Source organism: Pseudophryne corroboree, chromosome 7 (assembly GCF_028390025.1).
Source record: "Pseudophryne corroboree isolate aPseCor3 chromosome 7, aPseCor3.hap2, whole genome shotgun sequence".
Lineage (NCBI taxonomy): Eukaryota > Metazoa > Chordata > Amphibia > Anura > Myobatrachidae > Pseudophryne > Pseudophryne corroboree.
The window spans coordinates 412,071,665-412,098,751 of NC_086450.1; the positions used below are offsets into that span (position 1 = coordinate 412,071,665).

At 46.6% G+C, this 27,087-nt stretch overlaps 1 protein-coding gene and 1 long non-coding RNA gene across 7 annotated transcripts in view; one reads left to right on the forward strand and one right to left on the reverse strand.

Annotated features, from left to right (window-relative positions):
* CASKIN1 (CASK interacting protein 1) overlaps nt 1-12,660 on the forward strand; it is a 411,436-nt gene extending 398,776 nt beyond the window's left edge. For all 6 annotated transcript variants that reach the window (XM_063934707.1, XM_063934706.1, XM_063934708.1 and 3 more), the window contains 3 exons: nt 490-2,547; nt 5,350-5,734; nt 8,269-12,660. In XM_063934707.1, the coding sequence (XP_063790777.1) occupies nt 490-2,547; nt 5,350-5,734; nt 8,269-8,365 (2,540 nt within the window). In that variant the 3' untranslated portion in view covers nt 8,366-12,660. The remainder of the gene's footprint in view (nt 1-489; nt 2,548-5,349; nt 5,735-8,268) is intronic.
* The window catches only part of LOC134945436 (uncharacterized), a 107,496-nt gene extending 81,131 nt beyond the window's left edge, over nt 1-26,365 (reverse strand). Inside the window, exon 1 of the long non-coding RNA XR_010182119.1 lies at nt 26,278-26,365. This is a non-coding gene — a long non-coding RNA (uncharacterized LOC134945436). The remainder of the gene's footprint in view (nt 1-26,277) is intronic.
* Between the last annotated feature and the right edge of the window lie 722 nt (nt 26,366-27,087).

Genomic DNA, 27,087 nt, shown 5'->3' on the forward strand with positions numbered 1-27,087 from the left:
CTTTTTTGTTTACAACATAATTCCATATGTGTTCTTTCATAGTTATGATGTCTTCAGTATTAATCTACAATGTAGAAAATAATTAAAATAAATAAAAACCATTGAATGAGAAGGTGTGTCCAAACTTTTGACTTGTACTGTATAACTGTGTGCTTGTGGCTTTCTGCTGCCTCCATTCCTCTCCTCACATCATGTCACTGCACCTGTCACCTGCAGCCCGGTTCTCACTAACACATCACTCGTCTCCTGATATACTCTGTGCTGCTGGAGACCCTGCTCCTTCCACTATAGAACTCTTAGTCTGTGGCATATTGCTCCCTCCGTTCCCCTCCTCACATCATGTTACTGCCCCTGTCACATGCAGCCCTGTCCTCACTGACACATCTCTCATCTCCTGATATACTCTGTGTTGCTAGGGGATCCTGCTTTATACACCATTTGATTCTTCCCAAAATGTTACTCACACACTTTCCATTTTCTTAATTTAAGGTCACCAAAAAAAGTTAATGTTGGCTGTGAAGAAGCTAGCTGAGCTCCAGAGGGCAGAGTATGGTAAGTTTGACTCAGGCAGCATGAGAAGGAGACCGCCTCAGAAGAACCTGGATCCAATGTCCGTTGAGTCTCCTCCACCTGACAGTGCAGAGTGCCAGTCCCCTAAAATGAAGACCTTTCAGGACATCGAGCTGAGCAATGAGTTGCAGGCGGCTATGACTGGAGACACTCCTCCAGAAGCTTCTGATAAGCAAATTAATCATGTACCACACCACAGAGAAGGTCCTTTCAGGGGACCCACTGGGGCAAGACTCCACCATGAAAGTAGCCTGAGTGGTCGAGCTAGGCACATAAGCAGCTCCCAGGAACTCTTGGGAGATGGAAGCAAGGGACCTAGCACCACTATGTCTAAGAGCCAGGAATACTTAACAGATGAAGGGAAGAGAGAGGAAGTGGTTCGAGAATCCAGACCTCTCAAGCAAGGACACTCAGTAAAGAGGGCCAGTGTCCCACCTGTTCCTGGAAAACCCCGACAGTCTTTTCCGCCTTCCGGAGGACAGAGCTATACCCCTCCGCAAACTCCAACTAAGGGGACGCCCTCGTCACCACAAGCTGTTAATACGCCACAAGCTACTGCCAAAGTAAAGCCAACTCCTCAGCTTCTTCCACCTTCAGACCGACCCATGTCTCCCCGCTCCCTGCCTCAGTCTCCCACACACAGAGGATTTGCTTATGTTCTTCCACAACCGATTGAAGGTGAAGGAGTACCTGCTCACCTAACACAGGCAGTGCCTGTGTTGCCAGTATCTGTTCCCGTGCTATGCCTTCCACCAGCAGGTAGTGATGGAGAAGACAATGATGAAGATGCAGAGGAGGGAGAGCGCGGGGGGCAAGGCCGGCCGAAGAAACGGGCACATAGCTTGAATCGTTATGCTGCCTCTGACGGAGAGAGAGAGGAGCTGTTGGTTATCGATGGGGGTCCCTATGGCACAGGACAGAGACGGGTGGGTAGGAGCCACTCCGTAAGAGCGCAGTCTGGGGGAGACAAAAATGTTAATCGTAGTCAGTCTTTTGCAGTGCGCCCCAGGAAAAAGGGTCCTCCTCCACCACCACCTAAGCGCTCTAGCTCTGCCATATCTGGGACCAACCTTGGTGATGGATTGTCAGCTGATGACGCTGGAGGGGAGGGCTATCGGGAACAACGGAGGGCCAGTGACTTTGGGGGTATAATAGACACTGGAAGTGCTGGCAGTGTAAAGAGTATAGCTGCTATGCTGGAACTGTCATCGATTGGTGGGGGGCCGAGGGCCCTAACTGTGCAGAGACCTAGAGGATCCGAAGGCTATTGTGTACATCTCCTACCCCATCCCGCTAGTCCTGAACTTCACCGACTTCCAGGTACTGTGGCTGGGGTAAAACACCGTGAGGCTATTGGGGTGGATGGAGAAGTTGTTAACCGTCGTAGAACCATCAGTGGACCAGTGACTGGGCTAGTGTCTGCAGCTCGAAGAGAACGCCAAGAGGCTTCAAGGCCACCTGACTCCCCCCGCAGTCCTTCTGATGTCATACCCTTTGCAGAAGAACGCAAGCAGACTATTAAACACCGTCCACGGTCATCGAGGACTGATCAGGCAGACTCTCCAGTGTCTGACTCCCTTAAACACTCAGACTTGTCCTCTGTTGAGTCCAGTGTGACACTGAAGCGTAGGGTGAAAGCCAGACAGGGCCAGCATTCCGCAGATGTAAAGTTCTTGCTCACAGAATCAGACACAGTCAAGCGCAGGCCAAAGTCTCGAGACAAGGACGGTGGGGGTGGAGGGTCAGAGCCTTTGGTTGTATACCAGAATGGAATGGGCACTGTGAAGCGCCGCCCTGTTTCCGAGATGAGCGTGGTAGGAACTGGGCGGCAGGACAGCACAGAACACATAGCACAGACACCAGAACGCAGCATTAAACCTCCTGTCTCACCAAAGCCCACCATCATACAGCCTTCCAGAAGGAGTCCCACGCCCTTAACACCCACAAAGAAGGTCCAAGTCCCGGGTTCTGGAGGAGGTAGGGGGAAACCTGTATACTAACTAATATTATGCTTGTAATGTTATCTTATGACTGCATTGTGTCACACACTTCTACAACTTTTATTAATCACATTCCGTTGTGGAAATAAAGCACAGTTCTCTTATTTCAGTAAAATTCTGAAAAAGAGCTAAGAGAATAACCTGTAGCAACTTAACACATCTGTCAGCCTTTATAAATCAGAGTAATAGACAAGGCAGGTATGGAGATGTCTTTTCTTACTTGGACTAATAGCTGTTGTGAAAATGTGGCCAGAACAGGTGAGGGCCTACTACACCAATACTGGTCCATTCACTACGAACTCAGAGCCCACACAACCTAATTGTGCCTATTCCGGCCCCTGCAGGAGATCAGAGCTAGAGCTGTCACCTAGGGATGAACATAGGAAGCCCACCATCAAATGGTGGCTTCTGTCTCATCAATAGAATAAACCATCGCAATAGTTTGCGCATGTGCAAAATAACCCTGGTTTGTGCAACAGTGACCTGTGGTGGGCAAACAGCTGAACTTAGCTAGAGTTTATCATCAGATGGCCATCGCTTCCACATCATTCAATGATGGTGAACATCGGAAAGCCACCATCGAATGGTAAAATCACTGCCGTCTTAAGAAAACCATTGATGGTATCAATGTCCATTCCTAGTTCCTTTGTGAGCATCGCTGGTTTCGCATAGATACTCCAACTAAAAGCATAAGAATGTAAAGATAAGTTGACTCTTAGTATACCCTATGAAGAATGGTAGTAGAATGAGCCCTGAGTGTGCCCATCATTGGATAGTGTGAGCTGCCAGAAAGTGCCACTGAGAATATGAGCAGCAGCATCAGAAATTGGGGGGTGATGAACAAAGCAAGTCCTGGGAGACTTCTAGTGGATGAAAGTGGCACTGCAAGCTAAGAATACTGTAGCCTCTGTGAGGCAGTCAATTTACCGCCGGTCAGGATCCTGACACCAGCTGGAATACCGGCGGTAGGAGTCCTGACCGCTGGCTACTTCCCCCATTTGGGTGGTGGTCCACACCACCACCCGATGGGGAATAGAACCCTGCAGCAACCAAAGGTTGCCACCAGGCCCGAAACGTGCGTCGTTCTCTTGACCACCGGGAACCCGAACGCCGGAATCTCATACTGATCCATGGCTTCTCAAGTACTTATTGGGAAGGGCAAGCAAAAGGTTATTTCCGTGAAGTTCATCTAGCCCCACGCCCCATAGAAGAGCTTGGTGGGAACACTGATCCCTCCTACCAAGTGACAAAAGTCTCTGTAATGATTGTAGTAACATATTTACTTATGTTAGATATTGGTATAGCCTATAACTTGGGCTATAGTAAAATACATGCCTTATGGAAAATGAGTTAGCAGAACTTTTTGATAGTTGCCCCTACCTTTATCTATAATTACACAAATTCTTTTTCTCAGTTTTCCACCTTCAAGTGACTTAATTTGATTAATTTGTACCTTTTAGTAAATCCATTGGCTCCACCCTCTAGCTCTTTTCTCTGCTTTTCAGGCAAGTTTTTGTATTATCCTACAAACAATGTGGTCAGTAAAGTTACGGACGGCCAAGAAAACTGTAAAATGTTTGTCAGTAAAAAGAAAATGCCATTTTTCACAGTACTGGGGATTTGTGTTAGAATAGATCATGAGGATCAGTTTTTCTCTAGACGTTGCTGCTACACTTTTGAAACATTTTAGAATTAGATAATGTGTCAGAAAACATTTCATTTGGGGTATAGTATTGAAGCCTGCACTCAGCAAAGTGCTCCCTTGCTTTTCCCAGACCCCCCCCCCCCCATATAGTATCTCAGGATTTCTTGTTTGATGCTGGGCATACACAGTCTGATAAAATGCCTGTCAGCCCTCAGACATTATCATTCAGGCTGTCACCCCACCCGATATCATGGGCATACACTGTGAGATATCTCACAGTGCGTGGCAACACAATGTCTGGGTTTCTCCCCTTGGAGGAGATGTTTCCCTGTTCCTCCGCTCCAAAGGAACAGGGGAAATGTCCATCGATCAGCCGCGGTACCTACAGTACTCCGATCTAACTGTAAATAAGGGTACTAGCATTCATACATGATAAGTAATACATTTGAGTATCAAAACGTGATATAGTGGTGATGTCCCACCTTCAATGCCAAAAACTCATCTGCATGTCTTGGACCCATAAAGTAGAGAATGTTGTGTAAATCAGTCTCCTTAGACATGACCCTTCTTAGATTAGGAACTGAAACTGCACAATGTGTGACATCACTATGGACCTGATTCAGATGTGTAAGTAAAGCAAAAAAAAAGCAAGTAACTTTGTGTCTGGAACATACCATGTTGCAATGCAAGGGCAGCAAATATATTTATATTGTTTATGTGCAGGGTATAATACTGTCTGCTTCTGCATGTAGCCTACAAATGTTAGACAGATTTCTTTTTACACTGCAGTTTAGATTTCAGATTGAACACACCCCACCCAAATCTACTCTCTCTGCACATGTTATATCTGACACACTTGCAATGCAGCATGATTTTGCCCAGTTGCTTGCTTTTTTTGCTTTACTTACAAACATGAATCAGGCCATATACTGTATACTTTGCATTTGGCAACCACTAACATTTTAGGGATGATGGAGACATTCGCTCCTTTGTCTGATCTCGTTCTCATTTATTTTGTACTTGACGAGACTTATTACAGAAAACGAATGAACCGGTGGTAAATGTGTTTCTTGCTTTATAATAATGTACATCCTTGTGAGAATCTGTAACTTACGTCTCTTCTTTTTCTTACAGAAGTAAAGAAGGTAATGGGGACACATCCTCCTGTCTCCCCCAAACCCACTCCTCCCCCTACCGCTCCCAAACCCACCAAACCTCATGCAATCATCCAATCCTCTAGTGCAAGCTCGACTCCGGCCCCTTCTCCCATCAAACAACCGAACAACATCAAACCTTCCAGCACCCCCCCATCTCTCTGCTCCAGCCCTGCTAAGCCCCTGACTCCGGGTCATCCTCTACAGGTTCCCGTCAAACCCCCCAGACTGTCCATCACCAGCTCTTCCATGGAAGGAGGGAGCAGTGAGGCCGCGCAGCAGAAGTTGGAGGAGACCAGTGCGTCACTAGCTGCAGCGCTGCAGGCAGTGGAGGAGAAGATCAAACAGGAGGATGCACAGAAAGCGTGAGTGACGACTGGCTGTAAATGTCTACTGAGCAAACCTAGTGGCGTCCCACAGATAGGGCTGTCAGGGATCTGCCGTAATGAGAGACACATGGGTGCTGTATATGAGTTTGGTGCCGTCTGCATGTTATCACTCTACATTATCTCTCTCCAAGCTTTTATTACTCTCCACATCACTCCCCCAGCCCCTTCTAATGCAGTCTCAGTGGGTACATTTTCTGTAGGGGATAGTCAAGGATTATGAGTGTGTGGGTGAGTAAGCACTCAGCGACCCACAGCTTGAGGGCCATCCAGGGGATACATTTGGTACCACATTACACCTGTATCAGGGCATTATTTTGGTATGTGTAGACTCAGCAGGATCCATTCAATTTGCCGGCTGTCTGTATGCCGGTGGTGGATACCGACGCCGGAATCCTAACAGCCGGCAATACACAGGACTGTGACACCCATAGAGTGGGAATAGATCCTGTGGCAAGCACAACAAGCCATCGAGCCCGCAAGGGGACGCTTTGCGCTGACCCCACTGCTGGCATTCTGGGGGCGGGATGCCGCTGTTGGGATATAGACGGCCGGTAACTCGTATGTATTCCGACTCAGCAAGGGACATATAGGATATATAGGCACAAATACTAGGCCTGATTCAGATCCCACTGCTGTTGCATTACATGTTGTAAAGTATCGCCGTTCGGTACTTTGCGCATGAGCTGGGGATCCTGTGACCTTGGAGGCACTAGAGCTACAGACGTCAAGTGATTGACAGACTCCAACCATTGGGGATGGGGAAGCCTCGGTATTGGGAGAGATCCGGGGCCAGGATCAACAGATTTCCTAGTCTCTTGGTAGAATGGATCACGCAGCCGGCCGACGGTCTAGGAAGTAATCCAATGCTGCATCCTCGGACACAAGCATACAGGAGGCATCTACTTATACCAGACGCCTCCTGCCGCATTACCATATCTGTGCATCGCAGCTGCTTCCGTGTAAGCAGCGGCAATTACTACTCCAACCATGGTGGTCATTCCGAGTTGCTCGCTCGCAAGCTGCTTTTAGCAGCATTGCACACGCTAAGCTGCCGCCCTCTGGGAGTGAATCTTAGCATAGTAAAATTGCGAACGAAAGATTAGCAGAATTGCGAATAGACACTTCTTAGCAGTTTCTGAGTAGCTCCACACTTACTCTGCCACTGCGATCAGTTCAGTCAGTTTCGTTCCTGGTTTGATGTCACAAACACATCCAGCGTTCGCCCAGACACTCCTCCGTTTCTCCAGCCACTCCCGCGTTTTTCCCAGAAACGGTAGCGTTTTTTCACACACACCCATAAAACGGACAGTTTCCGCCCAGAAACACCCACTTCCTGTCAATCACATTACGATCACCAGAACGAAGAAAAAACCTCGTAATGCCGTGAGTAAAATACCTAACTGCATAGCAAATTTACTTGGCGCAGTCGCAGTGCGAACATTGCGCATGCGCAGTTAGCGGAAAATCGCTGCGATGCGAAGAAAATATCCTGTAAGTGGACATGGATTTTTGTATGTTTAAAATTAAGCAATAAAAAAATATCAAACTACAGCTCCCCTGGAATTCCCAGATCAGGGTATGTGATAAGTGTTTTAAAGGTCAGCAGCACATGTTCAAAGTGGTTACCATTGCTGCCTGACAGCAGTGGGGTCTTGAGTTCCATTCCTACCAAGTCCCTATTTGTGTGGAGTTTGTATATCCCCGTCGCGTTTGCATGCGTTTTCCTCCAGGGGTTTTTTTCTTCTAAACAATTTTTATTGAGATACACAGAAAAAATACAAATATATAACATACTCGCTTGCGTAGCAAAACAGACATAAATCAGACATGTGATTAACCTTCCTTTAGGTTAATTGGCATCTAACAAAACTGACCCTACCTGGTGTGTCGGGTCTCTGTGGCAGGGAGGTTTGATTGTAAACTACAATAGGGCAGGGACAGAACACATCCAAGATGGCTGTCTCATCCTCTGTAAATATGTAAAATACTATAATCCCTAATGGGAAAAAAAGTGCTACAGAAATAAAGAATTACTAATAATCTCATTTTCCCACTTTGTTCTTGTCTCAGCCATATGATTGGGGCCCACTAGGGCTTGTGACTCATCAGGGGCTGTGGGTATGCAGTCACTAAGTTGAGAATCGATATGTCAACATTCATAAAAATGTGGACATGGTAAAAATCTGGAAAATGGCAATATAGACCGAATGCTGACACATGAAATGTCAACATGAGGGTCAGGTTTAGTGAATAGGGTTAGGCTTACCTGAAAAATACACTGTATTGACAATCTGATCATGTTGACATTCGGTGTCGACTTTCTGAGCATGTCAACATGTTCTCTGTTGATATTCTTATTTTAACAGGTTGAATGATGACTGTCCACCTGGTCAATGTCGGCACATTATACTGTACCCTGACAACATGCGCCAACAACGTCTGTCTGTATTGATTTGCATTGATTTATATATGACCTTTCTCTTCTGTCTCTTTTCTTCCCACTGCAACAGCTCGTCACTGGAGGAGAAAAGTACAGTCAGTATTCTGGATGACATAGGCAGTATGTTCGACGACCTTGCAGACCAGCTGGACGCCATGTTGGAATGAGGATGCAGTGTACGTGGTGGTCTCCTCAAGGCAAGGTCATGCTGACTGCTTCCTGCCCATGCTTCCCTCGCTGGGTCATGTACAGACCATCCGCCTCCTCCCAGGATCCTTCCGATATCTGTCTCCTGATCTCGGAACACCCATGTCTAACTTTAGCACAAAGAAGCAATGCCAAATACCTCAGGGTTGTGCTCAGTCATTTAGTGGCAGCTTGGGAGGAGGCCTTGCACAGCTGGGAGGTGGCATCGGCTACTGGCTTTGGCAGTCCCGGCATCATGACAAGTTCCAGAATGCATTGCAGCGCAGAGCCCAGTCACAGCCTGGATTGAGATGACCACGGTGTGTTGTTAGACAGTGCAGTGCTGATGTCAAGCACTTTGGGAGAACAGATGATGTCCAGCAGTGGAACAGCACGCATCCTACCAACAACTTGACGTCAGACCCTTAACTTATGCTGAATTCTTCCCATTTTGTATTTCTTGTTTATGTCTTGTTAAGATTGCCGTTACCATTCATGTATGACATGGATAGAAACTCTTACCCATCAGTATCTCGTTAATGAAAATGGATGGCCGTCATATAGTGAGATGATTCTATCCCAAAATAAGATGGAGATGAATATTCCCAGATTCCATGCACAGTCCACCTTGATGTCAGTGCACCAAGCCTCTTCGGACAAACAGTATCTCCACCAGGTGGCTGACACTCCCTTGTAACATTAGACTGAGTGCGAAACACAGAACATTGCAATATCCCAGCAGTCAGTAGGCAGAGCCTCTCGCTCGTTAACCAGTTGATACCCAACCATCTCAGTTGATCTTCCCTACTGAGCACACGAATATCACTCTCCCAGAACATAAATAAAACCCCCTATGATGTTTCACTGTTATCTTCTGGTTCCTGAGAGGCATAACTCTGCATCTGTAGAACACTACAAATAGCTAGGATGAGAAATTATAATCATGGTATCTCAGGAGGAGTGTCTTAGAAGCAACTGGTATATTTTTACATGTTAAAGCTTCTAGTTCCTGACAACCCGACTTGGACGAACGGTGACATAAACCAAACTGAAAGGGTCTCATCTAAATCCCTGCCAACATCCTGAGGTATTGAGAACAGTTCGAAAGCACAGTATTTAGAATTCAGGATAACAAACGCCCAAGTTGGCGGGAGGAGTAATCAAAATCTAAAATATATTTTTTACGGAAAATTGGCTTTGTGTGGCGGTCCGACAAACTCCAAATATATGGATCAACATGAATGCCATCCCAAACTTCTACATAAAGAAAGACTTTGGGCAGAATCTATATGAGATAAGAGAAATAGCACAAAATGTATAATATTTAAGGCGCTCTTTAATGTTTTTATACTTTTTTTATTTTATTTCATTATTTATTATTTTAATTGTATAGGTCGTGCCTTGCCTCCGTATATTATTGTTGGGAAGGGTCGAGGCGCAGCTTGTCATACACACTGGGTTACTTTTAGGACTGAGTGAGGGACTGAAGGTGACGGAACAGTTCACATATAAATAAGGGCATTCTATGGGCGGCCTGTAATGAAGTCCGTGTTCGGCGGCCGTGCGGGAGGCCGTCCAAACTGGGCCGTTTTTTTAAATGGGCAAAAGGCATGGTTTAGCCTTGTAAATGATTGCCCCTTTAAAAAAAAACAGTCCGAGTTCCGCCGACATCCCACACGGCTGCCGAACTGTGACCTCATTTCATCCCGACCTATGTCTGAGAACAAATGATGTCATTACTTCAATCGTTTTATAGTGATCCCAGTAAGGTTATCAGGAAGTGCTTCTCGGAGTGTTATTTCATTTGTGAGCTGGGGGAGAGCGAATGTTTTACAGAGTTATAGAAAATACTCTCGTCAAATTTTGACTTGTTATATTGGCCAAACTGGACCTTCAGTAAGCCTTGAAGACAGGTAAAGTGGACGGAGATAATCATTATGGGGCAGATGTATTAATCTGGAGAAGGCATAAGGAAGTGATAAACCAGTGATATGTGCAAGGTGATAAACGCACCAGCCAATCAGCTCCTAACTGTTAATTTACATATTGGAGCTGATTGGCTGGTGCATTTATCACTGGTTTATCACTTCCTTATGCCTTCTCCAGGTTAATACATCTGCCCCACAGCCTGTAACATGGCAGTTAGGAGCTGGTTGGCTGGTACTTTATCTCCGTCCACTTTATCTTCATCCAAGGCTTAGTACATAGACCCCCATGTTTTATTTCCAAAGGAGGGATAACCCCACCAACTTTGAATAATTAAGTAATGTTTAGATTGAAACAGTAAATGATGACTACTTGTGTGTATAACTGATGGAGCCACTATATAGCATTCCACATTGCAATAGACTTTCATGGCAGTGATATGGATAAATCATTTCTGTATGGCCCATTAACCTTGGACATAGGGGATAATGGAGGAGACGTATCAAGTCTACTAAAGAGTGGGGAAGTGGACAAGTTGCCCATAGCACTCAGTCAAATCCTATCGTTTTATGGAACGTACTTGATAAATGCTAGCTTGAAGCTGATTGGTCCTATGGGAAACGACTCCATTTGTCCACTCTATAGAGGCTTGATACATCTACCCCATTGTACCAAAATGTGATAAATGGTGCGTGTAAATGAGACATGCTATTGTTTTAAAAGTTTTAAAAACACAAATATTCAACACAAAATGTAAGAGTTTTATGGTTTGTGTTCATTATGCCAAGATAAACTATGCCATTTTGCTGACTTGGCCTGTGGCGTTTTCCCAACACAGTGGGTCGGCCAATGCCTGTAATGCTTCAGTGCCTCTCTTTTCCAATTGGTCACTGATTTCCTGTTTTATACAATGGGAGGGGCTATGACAACTTCACTGGTTGTCTGATACAGGCCAGCCACTACCAGTACAGAGAGGCAGCACCGGTTCTAGGGAACGATGCATGACGAGTAATGCTGTGGTTTAGTAAAATACTGTATAAAGATCTTGGCTTGGGATACTCCTCTTTAAGAAGATTGCTGCATGGTGGCCTATATGTGTGTGTATTATAATACAGTATATGTATGTATTAGGTTACTGCCAAATCCCAAATCTTTTTTACTATCGAAGTGGCCAAAACAAATTGTATCCCTACTTTTCATATTCAGATTTTATTAAGGAGCCTGTGCTGCACCAAATGCCCTTTATGTTACTTCAGCCTTTCGTGTATCTAATAGAACAAGCTATTCAGTCAACTCAGCACCCAAACAATCTCTAAACACTAACAACACTGCAGGTTTCCCAGTCTTTTCATTCGTAGTGCATTCAACACGTCCGCACAGTGGAGGCAGCCATTTTGGAGTGGAGCCAATTGTCATAAAAATACAGCCTACTAATTCAGAAGGATGTAGTGATATCACTGAGGCATGAGGCACAGGGGGCATAAAAGTGCGGTACTGAAAGCTTTTTTTTTTAATGTTTCTGACAGAACAACGGTACAATTTTACACCGTATTCTATTAAGAAGTCTTTAGGTTCAAAGTTATTATTTTTAGACGTCTTTAAGTTCATGTTTTCTTGTTTTCTTTTTTTAATGAAATTTAAATAAAAATGGCTGTCTGTACCGTGCATAGGTGGCAAAAATTTAGAGGCACCAGGCAAGACTGCCCGCCACCATCGCCAGTTTGCGTAACACTTCCTACAGCATTCGGTCTGTGCTTTATATGTCTTGTGTGCTGAGAATTGTGAGTGGGGACGGGAGGGCGGGCATGGGGTGGGGGTGAGTTTTTTTGGTGGATTTTGTCGTTAGTGGGACTCGGCTGGCATGTTAATTCCGAACATTTCAAACCTGTTTATCCTCTCTGGTACTTCTGTTAGTGTTATCGTTTTCAGGCGCAGATGGTACCACGATAACCTTTTCACTGCTGGAACGGATGACGGAACATTTGCCACCCCTTCTAAAATTCTACAATTATAAACAACATAAAAAAATATATAAAAAAAAATAAAAATACATAAAACTGTCTAAAGAGATGTATTTAATATGATGGCAACAAGATAAAATATAAATGAAAAGGTCTACACGATTGATACATATATAACATATATATATAATATATATATATATTTTTATGATTAAGTTATGGAAGAAAAAATCTGTACTGTATACCCGTTCTGTGACAGCTATGCATCTTGGTGCTTTCCCCGCAGTGCTGTGCTTTTACGATTAATGATTATTGCATTTTATTTGTGATCTGTGACGCTGTATCGATTACGTCTGATAAAATAAAAATTGTTTTTGTTAATTACTTTTTATTTTAGTATGTGTGTGAATTTATATTGCAGCAGACATTCCTCCCACAAAATCTATCTATATGGAAGAAAAGTGAGAATTGTGGGGTCTATTCATGAAGCAGTGAAAAAAGAGTGGAGAAGCGAACCTATGGAGAAGTTGCCCACGGCAACCAATCAGCTGCTCCGTACAATTGTATAGTATGCAAATTATAAATGTTACTTCAATGCTGATTGGTTGCCATGGGCAACTTCTCCACTGGCTCACTTCTCCACACTTTTCACTGCTTCATGAATAGACCCCTATATTCTCCATTTTCTGGAATCACCCCTTCTCTGTAAATACACTGGGATTTTTTTTTAAATAGTCAAGATATTAAATAGGAGGTGTCTCCTGTGTTTGAGGCTGGTCATTTCACAGTGCAGAGTGTTATATCCTTCTCTGCATGGGGCCCATTTATCAATGAGTTTTAGCTATTTAAAACTCGTTGCATATTATAAGTGGAGCTCCAGCCAATCAGCTTCAAACTGTCATGGGTTTGAAAAATGACAGTTGGGAGCTGATTGGCTGGAGTACCATTTATCATACGCAACAAGATTTAAATAGATTTAAGTATGTACAGGATCAGTATGAGATCCCGGCAGTCGGGATCCCAGCGGTCGGGAAACCGACGCTGGGATCCCGGCGGCAAGCGCAGCGTGGCCCCTTGCGAGCTCTCTGCACTCGCCACATTACAGGCCCGGTGGCAACCTTGAGTCGCAACAGGGTTCTATTCCCCCTCGGGTGGTGGCTTGGACCACCACCCAAGTGGGGGAACTAACCAGCGGTCGGAGTCCCGCTGGTATTCCACGCTGGTGTCGGTATTTCAGCGTCAGTATCCTGACTGATGGGATCCCGACCAGCGGTCAATTGACTGCCTTCTGTATGTACATGTTGGTTGAAAAATCAGGACTTGAAGCTTTAAGGCTACCCAATCAGCTATGACTTCACCCACAAAACAATAGGTTCTCCCCCTCTAGGTGCATGGGTCAAGACACAGAAAACAATAAGAATAAATGGGGACAGAGGATAAATTACATGACGCCGGTTGACAAAATCGTGTAATCTATAAGTAAAGTCAATGAGCTGCTACATACAAAGTCTGATTACCGGATGGTTTCCTAGCAACCAAGACGCTTTGTTTATAACGACAACCATACGGCTATACTTTCTACTGATCACACGCTGTGCAATCATCCTCTTATTGGATCACGCTGAGATAAATAGGCTGTGATAATTCAGCCTCATTGCTGGCGATAGCTTCAGTTGCGCTTCCCTTGCTCTGGGATAATATCAAAGCAATAAGTCACATACCCGATGTGTGTTAACGTTGAAACATCTAGAATAAACATTTACACACAATATAATATTCACAGAATATAATTGTCATATCAGTTCTACTGCCCGGCTTCAGTACCCATGCAAACAGAAAAATATTCATGCATTTAGTAGATGTTAAATTCTTGCTCAAGCAGGTTTCCAATTATTAGTTGCAAATTAATGTTCCAAGCAACAAAGGATTTATATATTTATATTAGGCATAGTTCAAACAATTATATATACACTTCTGCTGATGGCCAGATGTTAATGATGATTTTATAATCCACAGTATGTTAGCAGTTAGTAATTAACTCAGTTCCTGCAGTAAGGTAACAAAGAAACATAAGAAACAAGGTACAAGACGCAATTTTAAAGTCACTAATAGGATGTGCAGAGTCTATATAATAATTGTGTAGACAGCGGGCAGGCAAGGCAAGAGCTGAACTAGGGAGAGAGGCAGCTATTAGCCTCTCCTATGTGCGGTGGGGAGGCGATTGCACCTGCCGCCCCCCAAATCTAACAGACACCCCGCTGTATGCCTAGACATAGTAGACCTTGATAGTATGTTCAGAATAAGATAAGAAAGAATTAATTGGATCTGTAGATGGTTGAAACATAGAATATGTTTAGAATATATACATAAGCTTTGTGTGAAATAGTGCAAACTGTATTTCTCTAACGTCCTAAGTGGATGCTGGGGACTCCGTCAGGACCATGGGGTTTAGCGGCTCCGCAGGAGACAGGGCACAATAATAAAAGCTTTAGGATCAGGTGGTGTGCACTGGCTCCTCCCCCTATGGCCCTCCTCCAAGCCTCAGTTAGATTTTTGTGCCCGGCCGAGAAGGGTGCAATCTAGGTGGCTCTCCTGAGCTGCTTAGAATAAAAGTTTAAGTTAGGTTTTTTATTTTCAGTGAGTCCTGCTGGCAACAGGCTCACTGCTACGAGGGACTTAGGGGAGAGAAGTAAACTCACCTGCGTGCAGGATGGATTTGCTTCTTAGGCTACTGGACACCATTAGCTCCAGAGGGAGTCGGAACACAGGTCTCACCCTGGGGTTCGTCCCGGAGCCGTGCCGCCGACCCCCCTTGCAGATGCCGAAGTTGAAGAGGTCCAGAGGTCCAGAAACAGGCGGCAGAAGACTTTCAGTCTTCATAAGGTAGCGCACAGCACTGCAGCTGTGCGCCATTGTTGTCAGCACACTTCATACCAGCGGTCACTGAGGGTGCAGGGCGCTGGGGGGGGCGCCCTGGGCAGCAATGTATTATACCTTTTTTATGGCTAAAATACATCACATATAGCCCTTGAGGCTATATGGATGTATTTAACCCCTGCCAGATCTCACAAACTCCGGGAGAAGAGCCCGCCGTTTTAGGGGGCGGGGCCTATTCTCCTCAGCACACGGCGCCATTTTCCTGCTCAGCTCTGCTGTGAGGAAGGCTCCCAGGCTCTCCCCTGCACTGCACTACAGAAACAGGGTTAAAACAGAGAGGGGGGGCACTTATTTGGCGATATGATTACATATGTGAAAATGCTATAAGGGAAAACACTTGTATAAGGGGTTGTCCCTGTATAATTATAGCGTTTTTGGTGTGTGCTGGCAAACTCTCCCTCTGTCTCCCCAAAGGGCTAGTGGGGTCCTGTCCTCTATCAGAGCATTCCCTGTGTGTGTGCTGTGTGTCGGTACGTGTGTGTCGACATGTAGGAGGACGATGTTGGTGAGGAGGCGGAGCAAAATTGCCTGTATTGGTGATGTCACTCTCTAGGGAGTCGACACCGGAATGGATGGCTTATTTAGGAATTACGTGATAATGTCAACACGATGCAAGGTCGGTTGACGACATGAGACGGCCGGCAAACAAATTAGTACCTGTCCAGGCGTCTCAGACACCGTCAGGGGCTTGTAAAAACGCCCATTTACCTCAGTTGGTCGACACAGACACGGACACTGACTTCAGTGTCGACGGTGAAGAAACAAACGTATTTTCCTTTAGGGCCACACGTTACATGTTAAGGGCAATGAAGGAGGTGTTACATATTTCTGATACTACAAGTACCACAAATAAGGGTATTATGTAGGGTGGGAATAATCTACTTGTAGTTTTTCCTGAATCAGATAAATTAAAGTGTGTGATGATACGTGGGTTTCCTCCGATAGAAAATTATTGGAGGTATACCCTTTCCCGCCAGAAGTGAGGGCGAGTTGGGAAACACACCTTAGGGTGGATAAGGCGCTCACACGCTTATAAAAACAAGTGGCGTTACCGTCTCCAGATACGGCCGCCCTCAAAGAGCCAGCTGATAGGAAGCTGAAAAATATCCTAAAAAGTATATACACACATACTGGTGTTATACTACGACCAGCAATCGCCTCAGCCTGGATGTGCAGCGCTGGGGGGGCTTGGTCGGATTTCCTGACTGAAAATATTGATACCCTTGACAGGAACAATATTTTATTGACTATAGAGCATTTTAAGGATGCATTTCTATATATGCGAGATGCGCAGAGGGATATTTGCATTCTGGCATCAAGAGTAGATGTGATGTCCATATCTGCCAGACGATGTTTATAGACATGACAGTGGTCAGGTGATGCAGATTCCAGACGGCACATGGAAGTATTGCCGTATAAAGGGGCGGTCCATCGGACCTGGTGGCCATGGCAACAGCTGGAAAATCCACTTTTGTTACCCCAAGTCACATCTCAGCAGAAAAGGACACAGTCTTTTCAGTCTCAGTCCTTTCGTACCCATAAAGGCAGGCGGGCAAAAGGCCAGTCATATCTGCCCAGGGTTAGAGGAAAGGGAAGAAGACTGCAGCAGGCAGCCCATTCCCAGGAACAGAAGTCCTCCACAGCTTCTGCCAAGTCCGCAGCATGACGCTGGGGCCATACAAGCGGACTCAGGTGCGGTGGGGGGTCATCTCAAGAGTTTCAGCACGCAGTGGGCTCACTCGCAAGTGGACTCCTGGATCCTACACGTAGTATCCCAGGTGTACATTGGAAATTCGAGACGTCTTCCCCTCACAAGTTCCTGAAGTCTGCTTTACCAACGTCTCCCTCCGACAGGGAGGCAGTATTGGGAAAAAATTCACAGGCTGTATTCCCAGCAGGTGATAATCAAAGTACCCCTCCTACAACAAGGGAAGGGGTATTATTCCACACTATATTGTGGTACTGAAGCCAAACGGCTCGGTGAGATCTAAAAGATTTGAACAATTACATACAAGGGTTCAAATCAAGATGGAGTCACTCAGAGCAGTGATAGCGAACCAGGACGATATGGTGTCACTGGATATCAGGGACGCTTACCTACATGTCCAAATTTTGCCCTTCTCACCAAGGGTATCTCAGGTTCGTGGTACAGAACTGTCACTATCAGTTCAGACGCTGCCGTTTGGATTGTCCACGGCACCCCGGGTCTTTACCATGGTAATGGCCGAAATGATGATTCTTCCTAAAAGAAATATGGACGCTTTCCTGATAAGGGCAAGGTCCAGAGAACAGTTGGCGGTCGGAGTAGCACTATCTCAAGTAGTTCTACGACAGCACGAGTGGATTCTAAATATTCCAAAATCGCAGCTTTTTCCGACGACACGTCTAATGTTCCTAGGAATGATTCTGGACACAGTCCAGAAAAGGATGTTTTCTCCCGGAGAAGAAGGCCAGGGAGTTATCCGAGCTAGTCAGGAACCTCCTAAAACCAGGAAAAGTATCAGTGCATCATTGCACAAGGGTCCTGTGAAAAATGGTGGTTTCTTACAAAGCGATCCCATTCGGTAGATTTCACGCAAGAACCTTTCAGTGGAATCTGCTGGGAAAATGGTCCGGATCGCATCTTCAGATGCATCAGCGGATAACCCTGTCTCCAAGGACAAGGGTGTTTTCTTCTGCGGTGGCTGCAGAGTGCTCATCTATGAAAGGGCCGCAGATTCGACATTCAGGACTGGGTCCTGGTGACCACGGATGCCAGCCTGAGTGGCTGGGGAGCAGTCACACAAGGAAAAAATTTCCAGGGAGTGTGATCAAGTCTGGAGACTTCTCTCCACATAAATATACTGGAGCTAAGGGCAATTTACAAGGCTCTAAGCTTAGCAAGACCTCTGCTTCAAGGTCAGCCGGTATTGATCCAGTGGGACAACATCACGGCAGTCGCCCACATAAACAGACAGGGCGGCACATGAAGCAGGAGGGAAATGGCAGAAACTGCAAGGATTCTTCGCTGGGCGAAAAATCATGTGATAACACTCTCAGCAGTGTTAATTCCGGGAGTGGAAAACTGGGAAGCAGACTTCCTCAGCAGGCATAACCTCCACCCGGGAGAGGGGGGACTTCAGCGGGAAGTCTTCCACATGATTGTAAACCGTTGGGAAAAACCAAAGGTGGACATGATGGCGTCCCGCCTGAACAAAAAACTAGACAAATATTGCGCCAGGTCAAGGGACCCTCAGGCAATAGCGGTGGACGCTCTGGTAACACTGTGGGTGTACCAGTCAGGGTATGTGTTCCCTCCTATGCATCTCATACCAAAAGTACTGAGAATCATAAGAAGGAGATGAGTAAGAACGATACTCGTGGTTCCGGATGGGTCAAGAAGGACTTGGTACCCGGAACTTCAAGAGATGCTCACGGAAGAACCGTGGCCTCTACCTTTAAGAAAGGACCTGCTCCAGCAGGGGCCTTGTCTATTCCAAGACTTACCGCGGCTGCGTTTGACGGCATGGCAGTTGAACGCCGGATCCTGAAAGGGCATTCCAGATGAAGTCATCCCTACCCTGGTCGAAGCCAGGAAGGATGTAACCGCAAAACATTTTCACCGCATTTGGCGAAAATATGTTGCGTGGTGTGAGGCCAAGAAGGTCCCTACAGAGGAATTCCAACTGGGTCGTTCCTACATTTCCTGAAAACAGGACTGTCTATGGGCCTAAAATTAGGGTCCATTAAGGTTCAAATTTCGACCCTGTCGAATTTCTTCCAGAAAGAACTGGCTTCAGTGCCTGAAGTTCAGACGTTTGTAAAAGGGGTACTGCATATACAGCCTCCTTTTGTGCCCCCAGTGGCACCTTGGGATCTCAATGTTGTTTTGAGTTTCCTAAAGTCACATTGGTTTGATCCACTCACCACTGTGGAATTAAAATATTTCACATGGAAGGTGAAGATTCTATTAGCCCTGGCTTCAGCCAGGCGTGTGTCAGAATGGGCGGCTTTATCATATAAAAGCCCTTACTTAATTTTTCATTCTGACAGGGCAGAATTGAGGACTCGTCCTCAATTTCTCCTTAAGGTGTTTTTCTGTTTTTCACATGAACCAACTTATTGTGGTACCTGCGGCTACTAGGGACTTGGAGGACTCCAAGTTACTTGACGTTGTCAGGGCCCTGAAAATATATGTTTCCAGGACGACTGGAGTCAGAAAATCTGACTCGCTGTTTAGCCTGTATGCACCCAACAAGATGGGTGTTCCTGCTTCTAAGCAGACGATTGCTCGCTGGATTTGTAGTACAATTCAGCTTGCACATTCTGTGGCAGGCTTGCCACAGCCAAAATCAGTAAAAGCCCATTCCACAAGGAAGTGGGCTCATCTTGGGCGGCTGCCCGAGGGGTCTCGGCTTTACAACTTTGCCGAGCTGCTACTTGGTCAGGGGCACACCCTGACTGAGGAGGACCTGGAGTTCTCTCATTCGGTGCTGCAGAGTCATCCGCTCTCTCCCGCCCGTTTGGGAGCTTTGGTATAATCCCCATGGTCCTGACGGAGTCCCCAGCATCCACTTAGGACGTTAGAGAAAATAAGAATTTACTTACCGATAATTCTATTTCTCGTAGTCCGTAGTGGATGCTGGGCGCCCATCCCAAGTGCGGATTGTCTGCAATACTTGTACATAGTTATTGTTACAAAAATCGGGTTATTCTTGTTGTGAGCCATCTTTTCAGAGGCTCCTTCGTTGTTATCATACTGTTAACTGGGTTCAGATCACAGGTTGTACGGTGTGATTGGTGTGGCTGGTATGAGTCTTACCCGGGATTCAATATCCTTCCTTATTATGCACGCTCGTCCGGGCACAGTATCCTAACTGAGGCTTGGAGGAGGGTCATAGGGGGAGGAGCCAGTGCACACCACCTGATCCTAAAGCTTTTATTATTGTGCCCTGTCTCCTGCGGAGCCGCTAAACCCCATGGTCCTGACGGAGTCCCCAGCATCCACTACGGACTACGAGAAATAGAATTATCGGTAAGTAAATTCTTATTATTCTATATGCTGATTGGTTAAAACATCCTCTTTTTGTGTATAAATAAACCATGTTGGGAGCCATTTTTCAGAATAGATTCATAGTGCTCAACAATATAATTTAACCCGTTGCTGAGTGTTATCTGCTCTCCAGCTAGCTGCATATTTGAAGAATGACTGACTGACATTGAAGGGAATTGTTAGTACAAGGTGACAGCTTGTACCCCGTCACCTCTCACAAGTACCCAGGCCCGGCCAGGCTCTCTATGGCCCTTCTCAGATGTATACATTTTTGGACCTTTATATTTGCATTTCTCAATAATCTCTGGATCATTGATTCCATACTGTAAGAGATATCAAGTAGTTTCCTCTGTTGTCTATACAAGGGAGATGGTAATTGTCTGGCTCAGGTTTCGCTAACTAGGCAAATCTAGTCATTTTAGGCTATGCAGGAGATTTGACACAAATGTGCCTTGCAGGGTTCCATAAAAATACATCTCGCTTATTGCATAATAAGAGAACAGGAGTGTGAAATGTTAGGAATCTATTTCCTACCAAGCACAGCCTACGACCTAGCAGAATAACACCACCGGAAGCTGAGGCGGAGAGCTGCAAGGTGAAGCGTTCACATATACCCCCTATAGGAAGTGTCAGCAGGCTGTATGGAGATGAAGCGTGGCTTTGGTCCGAAAGTGTTACATTTAAATCCTGCAGAGTTCTGGACCGCGCAGAACGCTCACAGCAGCCATGGGGCGGAAGTAGGATCATATGATGAGACAGATTAATTACTTTGGGCAACTTCTCCATTTTATCTGTCTCCAAGACTTGATACATCAAGAGTCTCTATTATTATCTATTCAGCGCTTCCACAACACAGCCTCTACTACACTGCTCTTTTTCAGAGTTTGTTTATATGTAGCATCACTACTCTCTGCTTTGTGACGGCTGACTCCTCATTCTGCACATCGTAATGTCATTATACATTGCATACATTCTTATAGCAACATTAGCCTCGTGTTTAATCATGGTAAGTGCCACAAGTTCTTCAGAACCATAGAAAACATACAGTATGCTTCTAAATAAGTTGTGGGCACTTACCAAGACGAAACGCATTAAGCCAGGGGTGGGGAACCTTTTTTCTACCGAGGGGCCATTTGGATATTTATAAAATCCTTCCGGTGCCATACAAAAATTCTCAACTTAAAAAATTACCCTGCCCCTTAGAGGTACTGTGTGTGCGCGCCTCCGGCGCGCACGCACCAAAAAAATGGGTGTGGCCAGTTACAATGGGACGTGATACACATATGCCCCCAATAGTGCGGTGCCAGATCCACAATTGCCCCCACAGTGCCAGGTATACAAATGCCCCCACAGTGCCAGGTATACAAATGCCCCTCACAGTGCCAGGTATACAAATGCCCCTCACAGTGCCAGGTATACAGATGCCCCCACAGTGCCAGGTATACAAATGCCCTTCACAGTGCCAGGTATACAGATGTCCCCACAGTGCCAGGTATACAGATGCCCCCACAGTGCCAGGTATACAGATGTCCCCACAGTGCCAGGTATACAGATGCCCCCACAGTGCCAGGTATACAGATGCCCCCACAGTGCCAGGTATACAAATGCCCCTCACAGTGCCAGTTATACAGATGCCCCCACAGTGCCAGGTATACAAATGCCCCCCACAGTGCCAGGTATACAAATGCCCCCCACAGTGCCAGGTATACAGATGCCCCCACAGTGCCAGGTATACAAATGCCCCTCACAGTGCCAGGTATACAAATGCCCCTCACAGTGCCAGGTATACAAATGCCCCTCACAGTGCCAGTTATACAAATGCCCCCACAGTGCCAGGTATACAAATGCCCCCCACAGTGCCAGTTATACAGATGCCCCCACAGTGCCAGGTATACAAATGCCCCCCACAGTGCCAGGTATACAAATGCCCCCACAGTGCCAGGTATACAAATGCCCCCCTTAGTGCCAGGTATACAAATGCCCCTCACAGTGACAGGAATACAGATGTCCCCACAGTGCCAGGTATACAGATGCCCCCACAGTGCCAGGTATACAGATGCCCTCCCCTCCGTGCTTCTTACCGTGCTCCTTTCGGCGGGACACGGAGGAGAGCACGGATATGTTTGGCGGCGGCGTGTAGGACTTGAAACCAGCCGCCGGTTCGAGAGCCAATCAGAGCTTGCGGACCGGCAGCCGCGGCTACTGTTTGGCTGCCGGTCCGCGAGTTCTGATTGGCTCACGGACCGGCGGCTGGTTTGAAGTACTACACGCCGCCGCTCCCACCCGACAGCCGCGCTCTCCTCCCTGTTCTGACAGCTGAGACACGCTGCCGCCGGACTGAGCGGCAGCGTGTCTCACTGACACAAGCTGGTGGGCCGGACCAAACGGCTTCGCGGGCCGGAGGTTCCCCACCCCTGCATTAAGCTAATACCCCATTTGAACACTGGATCATAACAATTACTCATCCGGACCAGCTTATTGGCATGCCAGTGGATAGCCACTTCTGGGGCCGGATGTAATGGCTTGCGAGAACGCCGGAGCTCCGAGACTCCGGACAAACTCCTAAGTTTTTTTAAAGCAGCAAATGCTTACAAGGCAAAACCTGGTTGGTTTTGCCTTCTAACTTTTTACACCTTACAAGAGTGATGGAGCTACAGTGTGTTAGCTACCGGGTCATCACAGGACCGTGCATTAATAACGTCTTCTCTACAGATATGTTAGACAGGGCCTCCTGTTTTGTTTAGCTGTCATTCTGCTGAGCGTCCCCTGGGAACGACTAATGACTGACATGGCTGAGGAGACCCTGGAAATTAAATGCTGGTTGGAAGGTGAGGAGCAGAACAACGTTTATTAAATACTCACCTCTCTCTGATGTATGGCAGTGTGTACATTGGTGGTCATTCCGAGTTGATCGCTAGCTGCTTTCGTTCACAGCGCACCGATCAGGCAAAAAAACGGCACTTCTGCGCATGCGTATGGGGCGCAATGCGCACGCGCGACGTACTTTCACAACAGCCGATGCAGTTTCACACAAGGTCTAGCGACGCTTTTCAGTCGCACTGCTGGCCGCAGAGTGATTGACAGGAAGTGGGTGTTTCTGGAAGGTAACTGACCGTTTTCGGGGAGTGTGTGTAAAAACGCAGGCGTGTCAGATACAAACGCAGGCGTGGCTGGGGTAACGCAGGCGTGGCTGGCCGAACGCAGGGCGTGTTCGTAACGTCAAAACAGGAACTAAATAGTCTGTAGTGATCGCAAGCTAGGAGTAGGTCTGGAGCTGCACAAAATTATTTTGTAGCCACTCTGCGATCCTTTCATTCGCACTTCTGCTAAGCTAAGATACACTCCCAGAGGGCGGCGGCTTAGCGTTTGCACGGCTGCTAAAAGCAGCTAGTGAGCGAACAACTCGGAATGAGGGCCATTGTACAGTCATGCAGTATGACAAATCTAGTATGGTCTGAGCAAAATTACTGTTAGTTTGCATAGAACTCTGGAGAAAATGGAGTATAAAACTATGCGCCCAGGGGCTGGCTGGCAACTTTTAGCCTGGGGGGGCAAATGTAAGCAAGTGGCTCCGACTTCTCTACCAGCGTACGGCAATGGCAAAATGGATGTGGCAGATAAAAAACTGCAGGTGTGGTTTATCTAATGGGGATGCAGTTTAAGGGGTCTATTCAATTGATCCGACAAGTTGGAAAAACTGTATTTTCTGGCTTTTATAGGACAAATCTGGATTCGACCTATTTAAATCCGTTGCCGTTTTTCCGACTTGTCGGAAAATACGTGGATCGGCGGATTATCTGCCGATCCACGTATTTTATCGAATGCGGGCATTTTTGAAAGGTTTTTGGCTCATTTTTGACAATGCCGATTCGACTTTAAAAAAAAGTCGATTTGGCATTGTCGAAAACGGGCTAAACATGTCAAAAACGCCCGCAAATTGAATACTGAAGTGTCGGATCCTCTCCGTCAGAGAGGATCCAACACTAATCTGAAAATCATTATGTCTAAGAACAATAATAAAATATATTGCGTACCAGCCCTGTCTGACAAACAGAAACTTTTCTAGTGACTGATATAAAACATAGGAAACAATGGGGGTAATTCAGATGTGGTTGGAGGTGCTATCACTTCCTTGGAAGCAGCAGTGATAGCGCTGTATGGTGAGGACGCCTCCTGCTGCAGTAGTGATCTGACCTGTATCCTAGGACGCAGGCATCGGATAACCAACTCCCCATCGGACAGCTTGCATAGATTTCCGGCCTCTTCTCTCCTCTTGAACAACAGCGACATGCCTCCGTTATGGTAAACTGAGGGTGTTGCATTCCCTCCCCGCCCCAAAATGGGTGTTCGGTCTATAGATCTACACTAAAAAGGTCTACAATCAATAGGTCGACCACTAATGGCTGACATGTATTAGGTGGACAGGATCAAAAGGTCGACAATCAAAAGGCCGATATGGTCAAAATGTCAACACTTTTTTTTTTTGTAGGGTTTTTAAATTTTTACAACTTTTGCAACATTTACTATCCATGTCACAAACTTTCACCATTAGTAAGCTTGTGGCGAGTGAAGCGGTGCGGAGCGAGCCACCTAGCCCGAAGTGTGGTGAGCGGACGCATTTAAAAAAATTCGGGTAAATCTTTTTTTAAAACAAAACAACACCCAATTTTTTATGTCGACCTTTTGACCATGTCGACCTTTTGACTGTCAACCTTTTGACCCTGACGACCTTTGACCCAACAACCTTTTTTGACGGTCTACCTTTTGACCTTATGATTGTCGGCCATTTGACCCTCTTGACCTTTTTTACGGTTGCCATTTTGACCCTGTCGACCTTTTACTGTCGACCTTATGTCTATCTTTTGAAAGTCTGTTTTCTGTATTAGAACCCACAAAATGGCAGCTGACTATCACTGCTGCCACCCTACTTCCTACATCGCAGGAACCATTCGTGCACGCACTTAACGGGTCTTATGCCGTGATTATCTACCTTGCTGCACCCTCCTCCGGGAGGAGGCAGCGTGGCAGGCTAATGAAGGCATGGCCGGCGGTGATGTGGGCTGTCCGGGGGGCGTGAACAGTGTGGGCGATGGGTAGTTCATGGGTGTGGCATCATGATTGCGTCATCGTGGCCCTGCCTCCCGCTATACAGTGAAAACAGGCACTATAGAGTGGAGGGCGGAGCTACAATGACGCGATTCAGTGGGAATCACGTCATCATATTCCCTTGGACTGCCCACTTGTTTTCTGTGCTGTGGATGGCCGAGGCAGGGTGCGGGGGACTGCCAGGGAAAGCGAGAGACTTGCCCACCTTTCTGGGGGGCCGGGAGGGCCACTCGATTTTTGGGAGCCTCCCAGACATTCCGGGGGGGTAGGCAAGTATGTCCTACGCATGAGCAAAGTACCTATAATAAGTATCAACATCAACTGGACCAAAATGAGGTCCAATATACTGTACAATAACCACTTCACATCACCTCCCTCAGCTCCTTCAATGTCCAAATTACATAAAATGGATATTAAGACAAAAAAAAGTAAGAAGGTGCAGATCACAACAAACACATTCACAACACTGAGGCGTTTAAAAAAGCAATTAATAAGTCACAATAAACCATTAACATCACTGTCCCAGGAGCTTACAGGTGGCACAGTACTGTAACTCATTTCAGCAACTACATGTACGCAGGGTAAGCATTAGTTTATAGTTTATGGAGGTAATGCATGCACACAAATGTGTTTTTTGCCAATGTGTTTTCTTTTTGTGCTGCACGGTGTCAGTGGGCACAGGTGGGCTGCATAGTACCAGTGTGCACAGGGGGGACGGGACACAGGGGCATGCGTGGTGTCAGTGGGCACAAGTGGAGCTGCATAGTACCAGTTTACACAGGGTGAGGGAACAGGTGGGGGATGCACAGTGTAGGGGGCACAGGTGGGTCTGCATAGTACCAGTGTACACGGGGGGAGGACACGGGGATGCATGGTGTCAGTGGGTATGTCAGGAACCACAGTTCACGCACTGCTCGCACACGCCACTTACCGGCACGCTGGTGTATTCTGTGCCGCAGATCAGCTGCTGGTGCTTTCTGTGGTTACTAGCATGATTTCCACTGACTCTGGCAGAGTCACATGATCCAGAGTCACATGATCCAGGTAATTACTTCCTGGTTCTGTGCATGCTGCTGCTGCTGCCGGCAGCAACCAATCAGCATCCTTCTTGGGGGATATAAGCAGGCTTCCCAGAGTCCTCATTGCCTTGAACAACTTGTCAGTTCTCCAGCGTCACTTTCAAGGCTCCAAGCTTGCTCCAGAGATCCGTTTACCTGTGTCCTGCTGTACCTGCCTTTCCTGGTTACTTACTTGCCGCCAGAGACTTCCACTATCTCCATCTCGGTGTGTTACCACTCTGCGGTGCTCAGTCCAGGATTCCCCTAACAGGCTCAGGATATCCTCAGCTACCCAAGCACTCCAGAGTTCACCATCTCCGATATACTTACCTTTTCATGTCACCATCGGACTCACCATCGATGGTTAAGCACTTCAGTATAATCCGGTATTAAGCATCCCTGTATACCCGAGTGTCTCACAGCCTCCACAGAGGAACCTGAGCAGAGGGCCGCGACCTGCCCGTCAGGCGCAGCGAAGACCATATCCCCTGGCAGGGGTCACTGGCGAAAACCCCTGGTGAGTTAGACTCCGCGCCTCTGCTTCAGGTCTCGCCAATTCTCTGTGCTCACTGTGTAAACTTCCAGAGTGCTCCAGCATATGACTTGTCCATATCTCAAGCCACCTAACTTCTGCCTCCCTGCGCCCTCCACTGGCTCACCCAGGTCATTACCGGGAACACAAT